The 21,702-nt window shown below is 45.4% G+C and overlaps 2 protein-coding genes across 9 annotated transcripts in view; one reads left to right on the plus strand and one right to left on the minus strand.

The window, feature by feature from the left end:
* Positions 1–52: 52 nt before the first annotated feature.
* Positions 53–21,702, minus strand: part of HGSNAT (heparan-alpha-glucosaminide N-acetyltransferase) — a 29,313-nt gene continuing 7,663 nt past the window's right edge. For 2 of the 8 annotated variants that reach the window (XM_069782651.1, XM_069782660.1), the window contains 16 exons: positions 12,220–12,359; positions 11,589–11,710; positions 10,556–10,625; positions 9,838–9,907; positions 8,623–8,729; positions 8,074–8,150; positions 7,413–7,443; positions 6,346–6,506; positions 5,857–5,972; positions 5,034–5,155; positions 4,308–4,434; positions 4,073–4,159; positions 2,789–2,866; positions 2,602–2,672; positions 2,345–2,457; positions 53–1,330 (listed from right to left, as the gene is read on the minus strand). In XM_069782651.1, the coding sequence (XP_069638752.1) occupies positions 1,149–1,330; positions 2,345–2,457; positions 2,602–2,672; positions 2,789–2,866; positions 4,073–4,159; positions 4,308–4,434; positions 5,034–5,155; positions 5,857–5,972; positions 6,346–6,506; positions 7,413–7,443; positions 8,074–8,150; positions 8,623–8,729; positions 9,838–9,907; positions 10,556–10,625; positions 11,589–11,710; positions 12,220–12,287 (1,602 nt within the window). In that variant the 5' untranslated portion in view covers positions 12,288–12,359 and the 3' untranslated portion in view covers positions 53–1,148. Of the gene's footprint in view, positions 1,331–2,344; positions 2,458–2,601; positions 2,673–2,788; positions 2,867–4,072; positions 4,160–4,307; positions 4,435–5,033; positions 5,156–5,856; positions 5,973–6,345; positions 6,507–7,412; positions 7,444–8,073; positions 8,151–8,622; positions 8,730–8,822; positions 8,940–9,837; positions 9,908–10,555; positions 10,626–11,588; positions 11,711–12,219; positions 12,360–12,534; positions 12,812–19,102; positions 19,179–21,702 lie in introns of those variants that run through there. The other 6 variants (XM_069782681.1, XM_069782636.1, XM_069782627.1 and 3 more) reach the window with 6 other exon arrangements.
* On the plus strand, positions 12,832–17,256 carry POMK (protein O-mannose kinase). The gene is made up of 2 exons (XM_009918844.2): positions 12,832–13,493; positions 14,035–17,256. Exons 1-2 carry the CDS (start codon positions 13,206–13,208, stop codon positions 14,806–14,808), a joined length of 1,062 nt encoding a protein of 353 aa, XP_009917146.1. The 5' UTR covers positions 12,832–13,205; the 3' UTR covers positions 14,809–17,256.

Consider the following 21,702-nt stretch of genomic DNA (forward strand, 5'->3'; position numbering starts at 1 on the left):
GGTGTGCATCTTAGTTCTTTCCATCTTTATACATACACAGAGAACATAGCAAGGTATTTCAGGCTTTTTATTAGCACTAGTTTGGAAATCACAGCATAAGTGAATTTCCCGAGTTGCCAAAAACTAGTATCTCACATTGAATTGGTCTGCTATCTCCTCCTTTTTAGTTGAATTCTACCTGTATTGCTGGTTTTCAGATTCAGGGCCCTTATGTAAATCCATTTTTAAAGAGGATCGCTTTGATCAAACTTCAGTAATATCCAAGTGATTATACAAAGTCAATAGGAACTGGCCTTTCTGCACTCTTAGAGTGTAGCACGTGAAACTTGGACCTTATCCATGCTAGAGGTATGTAACACAAAGGCCCAGAACATGCACAGATGGGCTGCTAAACCTGTAGCAGCAGCATGCTGATTAATAAGCCAGCAGAAGACATCTTTGGCAGCAGGCTTCAGCAGGATCCTAAACCTAAGGTTTTGATCCAAGACCAGATTGGAAGAACACAATGAAAAATAATCAGTTGAGTCACCACTTTCTAGAGCATGCCGTAGCACAGAGGTGCCCCTGAGCTTTCCCAGACAGTCACTGTACCACCAACCCAAGTGCAGGGCTGAGGATGCTGCCAGCGCTGCCAAGTCAAAAAGATGGCTGAGTTAAATGCGTGCCAGTAGCCAGAGTGGCACAGGCATGTGGCAAGTGCCAAGGGTATATGCAAACTCCAGACCATGTGAGTTAGGGGGTGCCTTGTCAGATGCAGTGACTGTTACCACAGTCCCATTCTGATAACCCCTTGCAGTCACCACCCATATCCCTTGCAGTTCGTTTTGTAAGCACCATCAGGCTGTCTTTGCCCAACTGTTGCAGTATGTTGTTTCTCTATATTAAGGAGGGAGATCAGTAAAATATTTACAAAATACAGAAAACAGAAAGAGAGCAACTGCAGTAGACTAGTAAGTTTTTGCTAAATAGAAAAATATTGTCCCTTAAGTCACATAAAAGTGTCTTGATGACTTCCATGGCACTGTAAACTTGAACTAGTATCCCTTTTTAGCAATACTGCCTAGCACGAGTGGCAATATTTCAGGCTAATCCACCTTAGGCACTTGCCCCAACAAGAATCTAGGCCCGCTACACCTTGACCACCTCTATCAGATTTTCCAGAATATCCTTCTCCTGTAAAGTAAATATGATATTATGACCCAAAGAGTTGTTGCAGTGAGGTTTTGAGTCAGATGCTCTGCGTGGGATTGACTGTCTTGCATCTTCCACTTAAAAGGGAAATAGTTTTCAAACACTTCGTGTCCAATGTAGACCAGGATTGAGTTCATTCCTGAAAGTAAGCACAGGTCATACCATCTGAATGAGCAGGTATGAGCTTGCTTCAGAGTAAGCAGGCAGAGGCATGCCAGGCTTATGAAACAGAGCAGCAACAAGATGACAACAGCTAATGTTACTTGCCCCAAAGATGCTACACATGTGTGTTTTCAAATACAGTCTGAGGGCCTCTCTCCCCCAAAACGTTTATTGGAAAGAAATACAGACAACATATATGCTAAATTGAAAATACAACCAAATCAGTATCCTGCAATTTTATTGACAAGGAGAATAATCACAGGTATGGTCTTCAGGATGGCCAAGTGCCAGCCTATTTGGTCAGAACTATTGCCTTTACAAACAAATGCTGACTGCCCTTCAAAGCTCTGGGATTTCTGGTAGGAGATACGATACCATGCTGTCACCCTACCCATCTTCCTGTCCAGACACCAGACACCAAAGCTGCTGAAAGGTTCCCTCTGCTGTGGGTTTGCATTCTGTACTCTGATGTTTGTCAAGAGCCCGGTGTGGTTAAAACCACAGTGGGATGCTTTGGGAGACAGGCTTATCTAAAAACACAGAGACAGAACCTACACAGCTGCCCAGGGGATTTAGTCTTCCACATCTTCAGAAGTGGTATTACTCTGTTGACAGGCCTTGGAGTTTCCCATTAGGTTACCCAAGTCGCAGCAGTCCTTTCCAAAACCAACTACGAACTAGCTGTGGTATTTTGCTTGGTACTAGGCAGCAGTTCCCTGGGACCTTAACTCAAGACCAAACTGAGAACAGTCATTGGGCAAGAGCAGCTTCCAGCTCTCATTCTTGACAGTCCCTCTCATAAGTATCTGGTCTCGAGTGTCCCAGTTCTATGCAAAGATTCAGCTCAAGTTAATCATTCTGGCATCCTTCAGGTTACCTCATTCTAAATCCCAATTCTTTTAAAGACAAGGGAAGCACAGAATACATAAAAGTATAGTATCAGTGCAGAAGGAATTGGAAGGAATAAGTTTCCTGCCATGATTTTACTGACCTGGGTAGAAAAATGGAGTACCTGACCATAGTCTCTTGACATCCACAAGGTAATATATCAGCAGTAAGAGGATGAAGGCAAAGCAGCTCATGGTTGTCACATACGATATTGACCTACACACATTTTCAGTAGCAAGATTAGAGAACTATATGATACAGACAGATCTCAAGATAAGAAAGGTATAACATTCTCCAAGGTAAAATAGTACTTTAACAAAATCATACTAAAAGTTGTATGCTCTTTTGCTTTTTGCTTACCATAAGTTCTTGTTTATGGGAATAAACCCTTCTTCTTTAGAACATTTTGTCAAGATAGCAGAAATAATTCCCTGAAATAGAAAGTTGCTAAAGTTTATATAACCACTGCAACATGTTTCAGAAATACCAAGTTTATGTTGCATAAAAATACATGTCTGTTAAAGAGCTACGTAACTATCTGACTTACCATTACTATGCTCCATATGACGAACCGACTCATAATTTGTTTGTGCTGGTCTTTGTAGAACAAGATAATTTTTCCTGCCTAATATAAAAAGAATGCAAAAAATGAATTAATGCCCATAAACGTTACTACATGTCGAGAGCCAGGCATACTTGCCACCGGTTACCGGTGCCAAGACAGAGAACATGAAACAGGATTTGTATCAACTAAGTGGCTGAAAGGCTCAGAATGGGAACTCTTTGCAAAGAATGGACACAAATGGGGAAAATATGTAAATGCAACCCACTCGGCAATAGAGGTGCACCTTTTCTCCCTTCCCTGCTACATTAACACTGAGGAAGGGAACAAGCAACCTTATTAGGTTAACACAATGTGACTCAAGCTCCACCTCCCTCAGCAAGGACTGTGGGAAGGAACAATGCCACATCAACTCCCCAGCCAGCCCCAACAGCTTCTCCACAGCGCCAGGTCGCACCCTGGCCTGCTCGGAGCACACTCCTTTTCAAGCACCACTGAGAAGCGTGTTGTGATGACTAATTCTTCAGTGTCACACTTCTGTTCCAAGCTCTGCCCCACAGAGATTCCCAATCAATTTTTACCCAGTGCTACATGCGGTAATATTCCTTTCCCAGCACAAGAGTTTCAGTTTGGTTAACAGTTGCTGCACAGACAGAAAAGCCAGCAATGACTAACTAGAACTACATCAAAAAGCATCATGATATCCTATTTTAAACACAGTGGTGAGCTGTGAGGTTTTGATGTTGGTTGGTAACACTGATGTGAACCCCTGCCTCCCTGGTGTCTGGGAAGGTGACCACGCCCATAGCACCTATGCAAGACAGCTAACACTGCATATCAAGCGGAAAATTAGCAACGGGGGACATGTACAAGCTGCAACCTTTAAAACCGTATGTTTAAAATTAAGCTGTGAAGTCTATGCGTCTCTTGGCCCTATTTTCCAACATCCAGAGCCAGCCTACTCCCAGCATAAGCCCAACCTTAAAACAAGCAAAGGAAGTTTCTGGGTGGATATTTTGCAAACTTCTTGTGTCCATCCCTTACAAAAACTGAGAAAAAGTCTTGGTTTATCTAGTACAAGCTACTGCCAAGTTAGATTCCACTTCTCTGACACTCACCTCAGGCTAAGTCAGCCTGAAAGCATTGCTCTGGAAAAGGTTTTGTTAGAACCAGTCTCGGCCTTAAATGAAGAAACCAAGTTGCCTCCCCACTTCCAAGATTCCTTCAAATCTTCCCATTATAGCACACAGCCAGAAAGAAAAGAGGTACCTGCAGTCCCAGAAATGCCATAAGAATGGTATTTATGGTCCCCAGGATCCCTTCAGGATCATATGGCATTGTTGTTTGGTAAATCACCTTAGAGAGAAAAGAGTTGTTACAGGGCACCTGAGCAACCAATCTCCTTTCTCTTCCATCCCCCTGCATGTATCATTTCCAAGCCACTCCTGACAGCTATGTTCAGTGCTCACCTGTGGCTTCATGCTGCAAACCAAAAGCTACTTACACTTGAAGAGGGATGCTGATATATATGCTTTTCTCCAAGAAGCAAACGATCAATGTAACCAGCCGCTCCTCCAGTGCAGTTGGGATAGTTTCCAAAGTCTCCAATGCCCCCAGGACCAAGATAGCCCCTAGGACAGAGGCAAACAGCTTATGGCACAAACTGTTGGTACACTCTACCTAAATAGTAGCAGGGCCACTGGCCCAGCCACTAAATGCTCAATATTTTCCCCGGCCAGAGGCACGCAGTGAAACACAGGTCCTACATGACAGCTGGGCGGTGGCCACCTTGTTTTGATTATTGCAATGCCACAAGCAGCTGGGTCACGAGGAGGCAGGCAGTATCGGGAGCCTAAAGCAATGCTTCAGTTGAGCCCTGGCTACCCAGCCAGCTGCTCCACCTGCTCTGCAAGTTCTGACCCTTTAAAGGGGCAAAGATAGAGACAGGGATGACATTGCAATGATCATATATTGCTGTACAAAGACCTCAGGGAGATTTTAATCCTCTTCTTTAGATAGAAAGGAACAATGACATCACCTTTATAACACCTGGTACTTTAGTACCAAAGTAAATAAAGTTTTTTCACATGATGAATGCTTCCTTTAACCCTGCTGGCCTAAAAGCTTTCCTCTTCATTCTTTCCCTATGGCTAATAAAATATATTTTCTACTCAACAGAAGAAAGCCAATCTGATGCCCCACAGAAAGCAGTCTGAGTGCAGAGTCTTACCTGGGACAACCTGGCACTGGTAACAAAAAGGTCAGGCAGAGCCAAATCACTTCTAACATCAGAATGAAAATCCACTGTGGCCAGTAGGGGAGAATATCCTGCAGAGCAGGACATGGCATCTCCTGCATGAGATGGAGGGAGGGGCTTATTAGCTGGCAAGTAAAAAACATGCCCTTGGGGACATCCTGTACTTCCTGGCAGGCAGTCTCCCAGATACAAGAGGGAGCTGTTGTCATTACAGAACTGGGTTCTACCAACAGACCTTTCATCTTCACAAATGATTTCCAGACACTTAGTTACTTGGGGGAGGGAGAGAAACAAACCAAACCAAAACAAAAGCCCACAATGTTTTTTAGCTTGGTAAATGTCAAAAGGGATTTTGATTCATGAGCAGAACAAAAGCTTTTTGGGAAAACAGACTCCAGAAAGGCCAAAAAGCAGTATTACTTTCCCCTGCTGTGAAAAAACACTACCAAAATTAACTGGACAAAACACAGGCCACGGGACTCTGCATACAGATGCCTGTCCCTGGGGTCCCTTGGCAGTGGAAAGTCATCAAAGTTCCTGGGAATGCCTGCTTCTAAGCACCATCTGAATGGATCAGTGAAATCCTCAAATAAAGCAAAGCTAGATATGATAAAGTGCAGACTGGGACACCAAAGAGTGTGTGTTCCCCAAAATTTCTGCCAGGTCACGCTGTACTACACATCAGGTGAGACACTACATTTTCTCATCATTTCTCATGTGGTCTTTTTGCCCAAACAAGAGCAAAAGCTCCCAAACCCTACACCAGCATCACTTGTCATCTCCCCATGTAACTCACCAAGGTCCCACTCTCAGCCCCAGCTCTTGTAAACAGGAGTTCGAGAGCAGCAACCACCAGGTATGTGAATCCCAGCCTCTGGAGCACACCAGGAATACGCAGATTATCCCAGGACACTGGAAAACATGCAAGCAATGTGGAAGAGGAGCAGACATGGGCTCTTTTGTAAATACGAAAGCTACCCTTCTCCAGGGAGAGCTGAGACCCACTGCACCTGCAGGTACAAGGGACATCCCCACTCTGCCACCCCACTTTCTGTAAATCATAACCCTGGGAAAGTCACCACTAAGACGATAAACAGTGGTCGGCACAGGGGTCAGACAGAGAGAACTACATCAGTGCAGAACTGAACAGCACTCTACAGGATACCAAACTGCCCCCATGCAACTGGTCAGTACAGCAAGGCTGACACTGTTTTCTCAACAGCCCAGCCAAGGAGGCAAGAACAACAGTTGCAGAAATACAAGGAAGAGAGCAAGTTCCACTCACATGGTCCAAGGCAGTAATTGGGATTCACAACTATGATTCCCAGCAGGATTAGCAGAAAACTCCTCCAGAGGATTTTCCCAAGCAACTTCTGCTTGGAACTTCCCCGCCTCAGCATGGAGCTCAGTGACAATGATATCGATGTCCCCATGATGAACACAAACCTGGAGAACACAACAGATGGGAAATGGAGCTGATGGATGTCTCATCACACATGTGCATGACAGCAAACACTAAAGCTAAGAGTAGCCTGCATTGGCCCAACAGAAATGCATGCATTGAGTGAAACTGGACAACTTTATTTCCTCTGATTGCTAGAAATTCCCAGACAACTGAACTTGCACTATGGGACCTTTCCACCTCTTCCAGTGGTCAGTTGAGGCAATAAAGTTCAAGGAAGTAATTGCATTCTGGTCTTTTTGCAGCAATACATATGCCACCAAAAAATTCCATTACCCAAAATTAAATTAGCATCTTCAGAGCAGTAAAACACAAGGTGCAAATCTATGATTCAAATTCAGAACTGATCCGCTCCTGCCCCCTAGATTAGGTTCATAGTCCAAGTCCAGCTGCCATCTCCAAGAGTAACCACAACCGGTGCGTATTTTAGAGAAGCGTGCTAGGGGCACATGGGATAATTGCTTCCCTGTAAGACCATTCCCTGGTTATAGAGAGATTAGCTTAATCCAGAATTCCCTCAGCTATTTTATCTCTGGATACATATCAGTCCAGCTTTGGATCTTGCCAGACTGACTGCCTTCAATACAGTAGCGTGGCAATGAGCTCCTTGGGGATACTGCACTTGCACTGGCAGGGTAACCCTGGGCCTCCCACTGACATTGTGTGGGGGGAGGAAGGAGGATGTGGGGTGGCCAAAAGCACTTAGCAATTCTACTGGTTCATAAGGATGATGCTGTTATCTGGAGGGGCAGATTCCTATCAACCGTTCAACGCAAATTCTCCCCTCCAGATACATTTCCACATGGAGGCAAGGTGCACACAGTGTTCTGCTTGCAACCCTTAACATAAAGAATCACTTGACACAAGAACTATTCTTCAGGAAGACTTACCATGGAAACACCAGATCTGCCACTGTTAATCCTACAGAGAAATATGAAGGAACATATTATTTACCTCAAACCCTCCCTAAATTTTAACATTATTGTCGAGTTTCCAGAGGAATTGCAGGCTGCTTGCAATTATCTGATGCCCCCAAATCTAAAACATGTTACAAACAAAACTTACAAAGAGCTAACCATCTTGCTTCACTGCTTTTGCCATTCTTCAAAAATAGGGTCAGAACTGATTGCTGTGTCTTGGGAAAGATTTTAGGGATGGGATCTTTGCTATTCCCCACTAGGGCAGCACAATGCCTGACCCCTTCCCCATCAGCTTGCCAATCAAGGCATTATGTTTGTACAGCATTGAGCACCATCAGCTTGACTGTGGTCATTAAACAACACAGAAAAGTTAAAGATATGAACCTGTGTCAAAAATGGAAAGGTTACACACCGATTGTGATCTGAAACCATCCCATCACTGTGTTGTGATGAGCAGGACTATACACTGCTTTGCCCATTAACCTAACAGGCCAGATACCCTGCTGAGGCAAACTGGCAGAGCGTCCCAGCCTTCAGCTAAGCAACAGCTTGCTGCAGCAGCTGGAATGCTAACCATATCTAGATACCACTGCAGTTAAAACCCAGATTAACTGTCTCAATTGTACTTTACCATTCCAACTCTCATGTTTGAAGAACCAGTATTTTCCTCCTCCATAGTTAACAAACACCATAATTACAAGAGAGAGCCTAGAAAGACAACAAAAAAACCACACACAAAGTATCACATGTTGATGAAATACATATATATGAACACACAGTTAATGTTTACCCCCATTAAAACGTTTATAACTGTGAGATCTGGTTTATTGTATTTTTAAAGCAAGATTATGTACAAGGTTTCCAGCTTTGCCAACTAGGAAGCAGCATTTCAAAGATCATGGGTGGCGGTGAACCGGAGTAAGCTCCTTCACACAGAGTTTTCGCACTGAACATATGTTGTTCTTTTCCACCCTCTGCCACAACTTTAATGTTTCCTCAAACTAGATCAACTGCAAAGTGTTTTGGAAAATCCAATAATTAAAACCTTGATTATCTTCCAAGTGAAATAGACCGCCTTGAACCATCCATCTGCTATATATTTCCATACACTTTCAGATGGCCATTGGAAAAATCCCATTCTTCTTGGAAGAGTTGCTTTTGAGCAAGGTCTTATGCTCACCCTCGGAATGTGTCCAGGGAACGCAGTCGCTGCAGAGAGGCTGTGCTCCTCAAACGCAGGGTGGGATCACTGCTAACAGAGTCTGTTGTGTTCGGGGACCCAAGCTCCTTTGGGAACAAACCAGACACACAAAGGACAAGTCAGCAGCTGCATCAGCTGCCTAGGGAACAAAGGCCATCAAACTGCAAACTTTCACATACTGTGTTTGTCTTTGTTCTCCCCATCTTCCTTTTCCTTTTGTTTCCCCACTTGCTACTTCTAGCCCCTTCATGGCTCCACCATATTGCAATAATATTTGCAGATGCTCCACACTCCACCTTTGACCAGGATGGAAACAATAATACAGTGAAAAGAGCCTGTGTTTGAGACTCATGATAGTTGGGTCCAGTCCAAATCAGCCACAGAACTGCTATCACTGTGAGTGCTGCTTTACAACAGAGCTGAGCAGATCCAGTTGCTGACTCTCAAACAGGATCCATCCCATGCCACTGGCACTTTTCTGACACGTCAGAGAGATTGTTTGGAGAGCTAAACCAGCAGAAAATGAATCGTTTTAAACACAGGAGTGGCTTCTCTCCAATCAAGTTCCTAAATCACTCTGATCAGCCGCCAGTGACAGCATAGAGAAGCAGACATCGCTGTAACACAGCTATGGAGATGAACAACTACAAGAATTGCTGCAGCTCTGCTCCCAAGTCTTTTGATTCTAGACATATTTGGAGCGCCTAGATGTGAAGCCCAGACTGTGATGATCTATCTATATTCTAGTACAAAACAAAGCTCACATAGAAATGCCAGCTCTAGGGCTGCTAGAGAAATCTTGACTTAAGAGTAGATCCTGCTAAAATTTCTACTGTGCTGGAAGCAGACATGAAAGCTGGCATTTCTTCCCTTCCCTTACATTGTCTGCGTCAGAAGGGGACAGTATTTTCACCAACATGTTTGCTTCAAGGGAACTAAAGAGGGCACAAAGCTATACGTTCAAGACTTGCAAGAGTTCTACTGGGAATCCACTAAACTTGCATGGAAACCCAGTCTAGCACTCTCCATTGACATACAATTGCCTGGCTGACATCAATACAAGATTTGCCAAGGGGAACGTGCACAAGGGGAAGATGATTAGTAATAAACAAGTCCCCAGATGTCCAGATAGCGTGTGTTCCTGAGAGATGAAAACACTACAGAATGCAAATGAAAGATACTGTGGTCACTCACAGAATTAATCAGATGATCAGTTTCTCTGGGGTTCAGTTTCTTGTAAACCCAGTTTCTGACTGGATCAATTCTGAAAATTATTAACAGTTTAAAACACAAAACAAGAAATACTTTATAGCCAGTTTCATCTTAATATTAACTATTTAGCAGCATAAATCAAAAGCCGTGACAGTCCCTATTTCTGTTTTCCCGGCTCACACACATAATACTGAGATTCAGTACCTGGGACCTCAGTCAAGCCCACCTAAGTAATTACACTGCCACAAGCTCAGGTTCAGGGGCTTTATTCTCAGGTTGTTTACAGGCAGGGATGACTCACATCATTCAGTACACAGGATAGAAGGCTGCATATGCTACACATGCTTAGGTCCCACTGACTCGTATTACCGATTCAGGGCTAGACCCAGGAACAAGCCACGGGAGGATGAGGCTGGGCGTGTGTGAGCTTACAGCAGACATCAGCTGCTCTGCAGTAACCACTCTACACACAAGCTAACAAGGCTGCAAGAAACCCCTCAAGGGAAATCGTATCACTCTGGATTTATTATCACATGGACACCTACCACAGCTTAACTTGTACATGGCAGCCTGGTAACAGGATCTGATCTGCAAACAGGGCTTCGGTGGGACTCTGAAGCTCTACCACACTATGATGTATGTTTTTAAACTGGTGTCCCCACTTCATGTGCGAGGAGGTATTAAAATACTGTTCACTTACTTCATAAAAAGGCGCCCCACAATCAGGATAGCAAGGATCCCCATGTAAACCAGGAAAGCAAAGAGAATAGCTACATGAAAGAGAGAAGAACACAACTCTATAAATGGTCTAACAAAACCATTCCACAGCCTGGGCTTGGCCAAGCGTGACACAAACATGACAAAAAGCCCAACCCACCTAATCATCACACCACCTTCTCCATGCAATACATATCCCCAGCCTAAGTGCCAGAGAAAAAAACAACCCACAAGACCCCAAAACAACCCAAAAGAAAAGCAGGCTAGTTTCAAAGTGCAGCTCAGTGACTGCACATCTCAGCATAAAAAAAAGGCAAAATACAACTGCACTGCATCACAAGGCAATGGTGAGAAAAGACTCAATGTGCTATACGTTCTGAAGAAGAAACTAGAGATTTAGAAACAGCCTCAACAAGAAGAAGACAGGGGAGAGGTAATACACCAGGTCTGCAAGCATGGGGAATTTTTCTTTACAGCTAGAAAACTGGAAGGATGAAGAATAACCTAATGTAAAGGAAAAGAATGGAAGAGATATAGACGAGAGTTTGAAAGAGCCCTGGAAAAGAGATGGACAAAAAAGTCAGATGTGAGGTTTAAAATCAAAAGCACAACAACAAACAAAAATCCAAATACTGTATGAATTGTCTCCCATTTTGTGTGAGAGGCAAGACAGAGGGAAGAAGAGGGAGGATTTTGTGCCCATACATAAACATGCAGGGAAAGAGGAACTAACTACAAAAATACCTCCCTCTGGGCACACACCCACTTATTTTTCTGGGCTAATCCCTGCCTCAAAAAAGTTGTGGTCATACAGTTTATCATGTGAAGAGGCTCAATCCTGGTCAGGACCTCAAGACAGGTGTATAAAATGTAAGGAGGTAAGATGCTGAGAGAGGAGCAAGCCCACGACACATCTTCAGCACAGCATGAGTGGCTGCACAGGCTTTTTAGGAAGTTGGCTCTGCTGGGAGACATGCAAGTTGTAGAATGAAAGGGAAAAACAGAGCATTACATACGGAGGTAGCTGTTGATAGGGCCTTCATTGATGACTAGGTCACAAGAAACAGTTTTGGTGCTTGCACTTAGGGTCTTTACCACAAGGGAATAATTGCCAAACTCTCCAAAATGATACTGAATCCTGCAAAGGATAAAGGAAACGAGACTTGCTGAGCCATCACCACTATGTGCAGGCACCACAGCAGCATTTGGGGGGCTGTAAGCCTGAATGCTTGTAGGAAAGGCAAGCTGAAAACTTGGCCTAACAGCGTGATCTAGCAAGGAGCTACCTGGCTCTGCCTTTGCCAAGCATTATCCTCCCCTAGCCCAAGACATATGCTTTACCACACATGCACTGCCTGCTACATCACCTGTCTTCTTGAACTACAGACTCTCTGCAAGAGAAACTACGTGCTTGCACATGCTTGGCTCAACGCATACCACGTCGGCTCCTGCTTGCGCCTAGAACCTTTCAGCACAATTACAACGTACACCACAGCTACAGCAGCGTGGGGAAGACTGAACTCTAGGTCTAAACAGTCAGGAAAACAGAGGTGATGAGCAGGCAATAAATAGGCACAGAGCTTCAAGAAAAAGCCCCAAAATACAGGATAGAACTATCCATGTGTTTGCTGGGGCTGGGCCACATACTTGCAGAGCTCTCTGTCACCCACGGAGCCGTTGAGCAGCAGCGTGAGTGGATGCTGGGTATCGACCATTACCGCCGCCACGCCAGGTTTTCTCAGGCTCCCGTTGCTTGGTGGGACAAACGCCAGGAACTGATACAAGCACTGTGGAAGAAGAGGGTGAAGGGAGCTCCTTAGTGCCAGAGGAGAGTGAAAGGGGTCCTGCTTTGTATCGCGGCAAAGGAAAGGACAAGGGACGATGCCCAGGGGCCACAGCAGCTCTCACACACAGACACACACACACACACGGCACGACCCCTCCGCGGCTCCCTCCGCTCACCTGGTGGCAGGAGCCGGAGAGGGCGGCGAGGCGCAGGCCCTGCGCGGGCAGCTCGTTACGGACGAGCAGCAGGGCCTGGTCCATCCGCCCCGGGGGCCGCCGCTCCGCCGCCGCCGCCCCGCCGCGGGGCCCGGCCCCGCTCCCCTCCGGCGGGCCCTCCCCGTGCGGCTGCGTGAGGCCGGGCGCCATCAGCAGGGCGCCCAGCGCCGCCGCCGCCGCCACCAGCCCCGCCGCCGCGGCCGCCATGTCGCTGCGCTCCGCCCCGGGGCGGCGCCGCCGCCACTACCGCCCTGCGCGGCCGCGGCGGGGCCGGGAAGCGCGGCCGGTCCTCCTCCTCCTCCTGCTGCTGCTCCTGCCCGCCCCGGCCCTGTCCCGCGGCTCCTGTGTTTTCCGGGGTCAAGCCGTCCCTGCCCGGGGCGGCCGGTAGCCCGGGCCCTCCTGTTTAGAAAACCAGGAGGATGAAGAGCGAGGGGAGCGTCGAGCTTGACGCCGCTTTTAACGTGTACCGCTGCCACGCGTGGCCTTTCTCGTAAGCTCGGGGCTGCAAGCGTGTCTGCGAGGCAGCGCTGCAGCCTGCAATGACAGATCCCCACAGACGTTCATCCCCGGGGTGGGAAGAGGGTCGTGCTTAGCCTCCGAGGCCTTTCGCGGAGAATGCAGAAGGCACGGCCATGGAAAAGAAACCGCACTTCCTTAGGAGGGAGTTTCCTCCCAGGGAGGTGTCATCCGTCTCGTTGGCGTTACTGCTTGCAGCCGTCCTGCTCCTGAATGCCCTTCTCTACCTGAACCTCAACAAGTTTTACACCTCTTCGGGACATGCCGAAACGGACCCCAGCCTCTGCGCTTTCGGGTACTTCAGATTGGGAGCGGTGAAGAATTGTTCCCCGTGGCTCTCCTGCGAAGCCATAAATAGGGAAGTCAGGAAACTCAAGCGTGTTGGTGAAGGCGCTGTGAAAAAGGTGAGTTTGGTTTTCCTTTCTTCTCCCCTGCGGATAAAGAGCTTTCACTGTTTGCTGGCTAATTAATGCCCATACTGCTGTTACAATTATCCTCACAGCAGCTCATTACTGTAGACATCCAGGGGTATATGGCTATTGATAAGGTGCACAGAACAGGTAGGAGAGTGTGACTGGAGCTGTGGGCCACCTCCCTGACACCGAACGACATCCAGCTATACAAGCAAAATCAAAGAGATTGGTGAAGCACTTGTGGAGCGTGGTACAATTGTGGCAGAGTAAGACTGGGTGGTTGGGTGGTATGAAATAATTTAATTCATCTGCATTGTCCCTTCCAAAGAAAACTTAGGAAATCATGATGTAATTATGATTTCAGCAAGCGCTTGCTGTGACAGGTACGTGGCCCTACCTAAAGGCTTGACTGTGCCTGGTGACTGTAATTTGCAGTTGTGACTAAGCAGTCACTCGGAGGTCAGCAGCAGCTGGTAGCAGGTGATGGAAGAAGGCTCTCCACATGTCTTACGTGTCTCTTGTGTGTTCTCAGGTCTTCCTTTCTGAGTGGAAGGAAAACAAAGTGGTCCTTTCACAGCTCACCAACTCAGAGCTGAAGGAGGACTTTCTCCACGGACTGAAGATGCTGAAAGCACTTCAGAGCAAGCACGTTGTCCGGCTGCTTGGCTACTGTGAGCAGCAGTTCACAATCCTCACTGAGTACCATCCTCTAGGCTCCCTGAGGGGCCTGAATGAAACTCTCCACATTCCAAAGTACAAGGGCATGAACACCTGGCATCGCAGGTTGATGCTTGCTATAGACTATGTGAGCATCATTCGGTACCTGCACAGCAGCCCTCTGGGCACCTTAGTGATGTGCGACTCGAATGACCTGGACAAGGTGCTCTCTCAGTATCTCCTAACAAGTGACTTTCACATCCTGGTGAATGATCTGGACGCTTTGCCTCTTGTGAGCAGGAGTGCCGGCAGGCTGGTGAAGTGTGGTCATCGGGAGCTCCGAGGCGAGTTTGTAGCTCCTGAGCAGCGTTGGCCTTATGGAGAAGAGGTGCCATTCGAGGATGACCTCATGCCTCCCTATGACGAGAAGACAGACATCTGGAAAATCCCAGATGTCTCCAATTTTTTGTTGGGCCACGTTGAAGGAAGTGACATTGTGCGACTGCATTTGTTTGACATCCATGCAGCATGTAAGAAGAAGGACCCGGCTGAAAGGCCTTCTGCCCAAGAGGTCTTAGACACCTACAGGAAAGTTTTAACTCTGCTTATTCGGGAGGCAGCCATGCCTGGTACTAGGGAAATGTTATAGTGCATCATGAGACAAACAACATACTGAAGTTGATGTCCTTCCTATTTATTTAGCTTGCCTGAAGGGCAAAATCTCTGTCCCCAAAACTGAGAAGAAAATAACAACTGAACTTGTACCTTTTGATTTAAAAAAAATAAAATTCACCCAATGCTGGAGCTGTGCAAGCTTCCCATTGGCATGTTTAATCTATCATTGGAAGAGGAGGAGGGAGAGAAATGAAGTTATGTAGATGTGGGAAGAAATTTGTTCCTTAAGAAATAATAAATTTTCTTTTGCAACATTTGCACAAAAACTCTCTTAAAAAAAAATTCAGAAAAAATGTTAAAAAAAATATTGGTTCACTTAGACTGATTGGCAGAGGACTGGAGAGCAGAAACCATGGCACGTTCCCCACAAACTTTGTGCTGATTCCTGTGGCTTTGGCCCATGTCTTATCCACAAAGCCCTCACCCACTTCCCCATGGCATAAAAGCAGTGGTCACTCAGAAAGGAGTACCCCAGTCCACTTCAGATTTTGGTGAACCCCAAAGCCAGAGCCCCAACGGCAGTCTCTCCCTGCTGGATGGGACATAGTTGTTTTGGAGCTGTATGGCCATTGCTCTGTGGGCCCCATATCCCACACCAGCAAGCATGTGGCCACTTTGTAAGCAAGCAGATGATGCAGATCCCAAAGAGACTGCTTACAGACACGTGCTCTTGGTTTTCAAGCCTTTGCTGTGTGGTATTCTCAGATGGACTCTTTGGAGATGAAGCTGTAAAACAGGAGTCTCCTGCTCTTTTTTTAATCCACAGAAATCCTGAGCACTTTGGAAGAGAGCTGAAGCATGTCTTTTTCATTCACTTACCCTTGCCGAGTGTCATCATGACTCGATGGAAGGGGGGAGAACCATGAACTGAAAGAGAATGTTACTTCCTTCCACAGCAATGAGCATTAAACTTGAGCTTTGGAAAATAAAAGCCCTATATCCAGAGCATACAACTCAATTGGGTCTGAATTCAAAGTCCACTAAGCATAAAGAAAGGCTGCATTTTTGTCCAGTGTGTTTAGGAGGAAGCTTTTGGTACCTACATGGATGTTACAGCCTGGTACTAACAGCTGGAGAGGAAGAATAATGATGCCTTAATCCAGCAGTAAGCTCTGTTTGGTGGGATTGGAACGTACTTGTTCTCTTGGTGAAAAAACAGGAATAGTATGAATGAGACACATGGACTCTACCATTACGCACCTGAGGACTTTCTGTTCTGTGGACTAGGTCTTTGAAAGACCTCAAGGCCTGAGACAACTTTCATGTTTTGACTTGAGAGGTGATTTGCAAGTAGAGAATTACATGGTCCTTTCTGCTGAAGAGTTTGGTTCTGTTCTTTGCTGTGATGATCTTCCTCTTCACCTAAACAAGCTGTGTTATGACCGCACTAAGAACATGCAGTCAGTTTGTATACATAATGTTCAAACACATGTGTGTTCTATTGCTACCAAAATTTTATTTTAAATGGGAAAACTTTCCTGCAAATGACTAAATTCTTACCTGATTTCATACAATGCCAGCAGGAGCCCTTTAAAGGCTGCTCATTATGGCTTTCCTTTCCTTCTGGGCAGTCTGTTTTCTTAAATTAGCTGATTTTTGCCATTTTTCACTTGTGCAGTCCTTCCTGGCAGCTTTCCTGCTCAGATTATCAGGAAGCAAAGCTCAGAAGTCACGGTTTTCTTCAAAAGGGAACAATGATTTTGGATGCTTTGTGTTTGTTTTGGACTTTGACTCAAAACACCTTAAAGAAGCCTGGGGAAAAAGAATGCTCTCTCTGTTGTAATTGCATCATCCAGCTCATGAACTCTTGAGTTGTTATTATTATGGTTAGAGTTCTACAGTTCCAGCATGAATCCAGGATGTGCAACAGTTGGAAAAGCATCCTGTTACAGCTCCTCAAAGCCAGGGATCAAGCTTTGAAGGGCCAAGAGTCAAATCTTTTTTAAGTCCCCCCAGCAATAACTTGTTAATTCTTGTTAGCCATCATGCATAATTGAAAGAAAAATCAGCATCTGATGGCTGTGAAGTAAACATACCATGCATTTTTTATGGGAGTAGCAAGGACAGACAAGAAGAACCTGCCAAGCTTCTTATGCTGGTCTTTCTTGGTTAAGACAAGCTTCTGCTTGGATTCTTGCTCTGTTGTGTACTGTTGCACCTTGCAAACAGCCATATTAATTTCACAGAGTGAAAAACAAATGAGGACAAATTCTGGTTCTGAATAATTATCTTGCTGTGAAGATGTCTCCCTGTTCCTGGATGAAATAGTTACAAATTTTTTTAAGAAAAGGTGTCTCCCTAAACATTCACCCTGAGCACTGGGACCTCTGCATGTCTCGTCCCCATTCCTTCTCCTTCAGCTTGTGTGTTGTCCAGCGTTGTATTTCAGCAGGAATAAATTACATTTGTTCTGAATACAGCATTACGGAGCTTCACTCTCTTTTTTGGGATGTTGTTTCTGTCTATGAGGAAACACTAGATGGCAGCATGAAGGTCAGCTTAGCATTAGTTATTAGCAGTTGCAGTCTCTCATGCCCAAACTTAGCCAGGATCTGGCCTTGGAGCCAGTATTTTGCTATCAAACTTCCATAAAACCCTAAAAGAGCTCATGGTATTTGCATTAGCAAGTCTGTAGTAACAAGACAGATAGATATAAGGTCTGTCAGAAGAGCCACACATGCCAGTTGAAGGGGCTACCTCCCCTTTAACTTGCTTATGGTATTTGTATACTTTACCGTCCCTTTTAATCTCAACATGCTGCAACCTCAACCAAGTTTGAGTGTCATCTCCTTCCAGTCTTTCAGTAAAATCAGAGTAGTCTGCAACCTCTCCATCTTCCTGTTCTTCCCCACTAACCCCTTCCACAATCTCAAGATGCATGAATCCCATCCTTCCCACATTTCCAGCTTCTTTTTCCTTAAAGGGAAGAGGCAAGGCCTCAGGGAGAGGGAAAAAGAGGCAGGACAGCCCTATGTGCAGTTGCCTCCCCTCTTTCCAATTGTCTCTGCTAGGCATTCCAGTTTTCACCACCAATGACAGCCTTGGATAAACATTCGGGGGCTTTGCTGCCTCAGTACAAGCAGCTCTTATATGTCTGGTGGAAAACATCAAAGGATGAAGAGCAGGAAGAGGCCTGTTCACAGGTGAAAGCCTGCAAGCCCCTCTCTCCTCATCCACTCCCCAGCCAGCTCTAGACCAGTGGACATGATCTCCCCTGCCAAGACCACTGCCACAGCTCTGGCTAACCTCAGCAACAGCTGCTGGTTCTCATCTCGAGCTCAAATCAAGGGCCCCACATTCCCTGCCCTTTCCCACAAAAAAATGCTTCTCCTGGGATGGTTATTGCTAGGTTTCCTATTGTATCACTGTTCCTCCATCCCAAAAGTCTAGCCAAAGAAGCTGCACAAAGATGCAGGCCACACAAGGAGAAGAACTGCTACTGGTGCTCATCTCCTTTAGAAAACTTCAGAGGAGGTTCCCCAAACCACCCAAGGTGGTCAGTGTCAAGGGGCATATGGTCCCAGTGGTCCCAGGGCTTTTGTTTGCTGCCATCACCAAGATGGCCTTGGGTCTGGCCCCTTGCCCAGGGAGAGGACAACCCTTTTGCTGAGGTCAGTGATCTGCACCACGTTGCCCTTCCCTTTTGGGCAATGTCTCCTCTGCCATCTCTGCAGCACATCCTGCCCACCTCATCCGACCAGCTAGACAAAGAACCAAAGCAGAGACCGTCTCCCAGACTCAAGAAATAGCACCTGGTTCCCAGACTGAACCCCCCTGGGACACTGCTGCGCCAGCAGCGGAGGAGACAGGGAGACCTAGGACATGCCAGCTGAGCCTGCTGACAGTCTGGCTGTGGGTGCCAACTGTGTCAGGGCACCTGGACCCACTACTGGTATGGTATGCTCTACTCTTTGTCTGATGCTGTTCCTAAAACAAACTCCCAGTGGATTTCCCAATAAAGTTTAGCCCTTACCAGGTAGGTTTGTACCACAGGATACAGAACAGAAACAGCCTGTCTCAGAGCAGAGTCCCAAATTCAGTTCAAACCCCCTGCTCCTTTCTTTTTCTCCTCAGAGTAATCCAAAGAATAGCGCTGTCAAGGTTATGCTGTTTTCCTTTCCAAGCTGCCTGCTGGCTGCAGGCTTCTAAGTGGCTCAAGTCTGATGTAGCATGTTTCCCCTTGTGTGGCATGGGTTTCAGACTACATCCTAAAAGCAATCCTATAACTCTAAATCCTGTACAGGTGAGCAGTCTTTACGGCAATTCACCTGTATGTTCGACACCATCAAATGTGAAGTGTTGCATGCATATCCACACCAGCTGCTATGTAGGTCTGGACAAACGCTGAGGAAATAAAATGGACAACCTATTTAATTGAACAGGGTTGTTTGGGTTTTTTTTCTTTTTTGAAGGATACTTTTAAAGTCCATGTTACCCTGATTTAATAAAGTGGTAACTATTAAGCTTATCAGAAGTTTAGAATACCACACAAACTTTTTGAAATTCTATCACAAGCTCTAAAACAATATTTTCCTTTGGTGCCACATAAACAAAACATCAGATCATTATCTTTGTGAAACAGAGGCAGTGCTGTTTGCCAAATGTAATTTGTGAGATATTTGGCAGAACTTGCAACCATAAACCGATTCTATCATTATGGCTATAATATCTTACCAACAGTCAAGAGACCCTGGGAACAAGAAAATAGTGGTTCGCAAGTTCTTCTAGCATGATATAATGCGTTTATTTGTAGAGTTCATCCAAATAAATTATAAGCTAGATGGTACTTTTAAAAAAGAAAAAGGATTTTATGGTTTTATTTTAATTGAAATACTGTATACTTGAGATGACCACATGATTTCCAATAATTGTCAGTCTGTGTTCTGAAGCCTATAATCCAGTATTTATCAGGATTAAATGGTGAATATATTTACATTACAGTGATATTTATGTCTCAGCGATTTCTGATTCTGTTTACCTCTGGGTAACTCAAAATCCATTAAAAATTATATATTTATATAGAGATACACACAGATTCTCTGGCCATAATTTTCAAAAGAACAAGCTTACTGTTAGATTCCAGCATTCACATTTTGAATATGAATTAACTGCATTTTCAAAACTGATAATATTCAGCAGCTTTCAGTCAAATTTATAGTAGCTGCTGGATGCTAAGGACTTTCAGAAAGTGAATTCTTTCCTTGTAGAGGTGGAAGACCCTTTTCAGCAATTCTCTTGATAACTCTATGGGACTGAAGTGGGTGCTTTTATCAAGTACACGCTAGACTTCTTTGTGGAATGAACAAAGTTCCCACTTTTGTGAAAGTTGGGATTTTTAAATTTTTTTTTTTAATTAAATCACACACCTATGTGTTTTTCTCCTCAAGAGCTGGTTCCTGTGAGGGGTTGTGTCTGACCCATAGCTGAAACTCCCCAGTCTTATTTGCTACCATGTAATGTTGAGAACCTGGCCACTAAGCCTGGGTCTCCATTAGCTACATTTCGCCAGAATAGCTTATGCCAATGCCATATATTATTATTATTATATATTAACTGTTTGGTGCCTACATGCTTTGGTCACAGGCCAGAATCCTGGAGGTCAGATGCTATACAGTCACAGCACAAATGACAGTCCTTTCCCTACAAGCAGCTTTAGTATAAGAAAATAGAACACAACTGATGTCCTCATGCATTAAGAGCATATGCAAGCATTGGTTATCCCATCCTACCCCATCCAAGCTACAAATAAATATGCTACATAATCTACATGGACAGGTCACACCATTTCTTGTGCACATAACAACAACTGCAAGGCCTGACTTTGCTCTGACCAAATCAACAGCAGCTTGCATTCCCATTTCTGAAGGTGTTTCAGGAGCCTAACACTGCAACAAAAGCCCAAGCTATAAAAGGAAACACCAGTGTATCAGGAAAAGGTAACCCTAGGCTTAAGAGTCAACCAACTTTGGTATTTGAACCAGATTCCTCAAAGAGGTCACACAGAAGGTCTACACTCCAAGAACTCCTATTGCTACAGGCCAGCAAGTGGGAGATCACCCCTTTTTCTCATGTTTGCAAGGCTGTCACACTCACTGCAGCACCAGATGTTGTGCTGCTTAACCTAACCCCGTCCTACACACTGCTTAACATTTGCTAATTTCAGACGGGTATGTAGGGGAACAAAATCTCTCTCTGCCTGTCTTCTAGGCTGGGGGTTGTCACGCCCCACCTGTGGGGAGGAGCAAGTTACTCAGATTCACAAATCCCCTTCCGTGTGGACTAAGGCGACATAACACTCAAGGTCCATACATAAGCATCAACTTTAATGGAAAATTTCTATAGAAACAAGTATTATGCAAATGTTGGCACTTTCACAACTATATCTACCTGAGCTATGCAGCTTTATGGGCAGTCAAGGTCAGCCCTGAGTTACTTAACAATTTTAAACACTACTCAGTAGCTTTAAGGTTACTCAGAAGAGAAAAGAAAGAGAAAAGGAGAGAGAGGGAGAGAGAGAGATCACCAGTCCTGGATCCAGTGCTGGAACTGCCAACGGCGGTATTCAGCATAGAGAGCCCCAGAGACTCGTACGTGCCCCTCTTTATTGGCCCCAGTTCCTGGACTTCTGGAACCTTCTCTTGCCCCAGTTCCAGGAGTGGTTGAGACACCAGTCAGTCAAGAGGAGTGACACCAGCCCTCTCCCTGTGACTAGTTCCTGGATTTCTGGAACTTTCTTTCGGGGCATTGTCCAGGCTCACAGTACAATAACTTGGGACTTGTTCCTTACACCACTCTGTGGCTCAAACACTCCAAGACCTTCTTTGACCATGGTGATCTGTACGTAGCGGATAAGAATCGCAGAACAAAA

This window comes from Haliaeetus albicilla, chromosome 1 (genome assembly GCF_947461875.1).
Source record: "Haliaeetus albicilla chromosome 1, bHalAlb1.1, whole genome shotgun sequence".
In the NCBI taxonomy this organism is placed as follows: Eukaryota; Metazoa; Chordata; class Aves; order Accipitriformes; family Accipitridae; genus Haliaeetus; species Haliaeetus albicilla.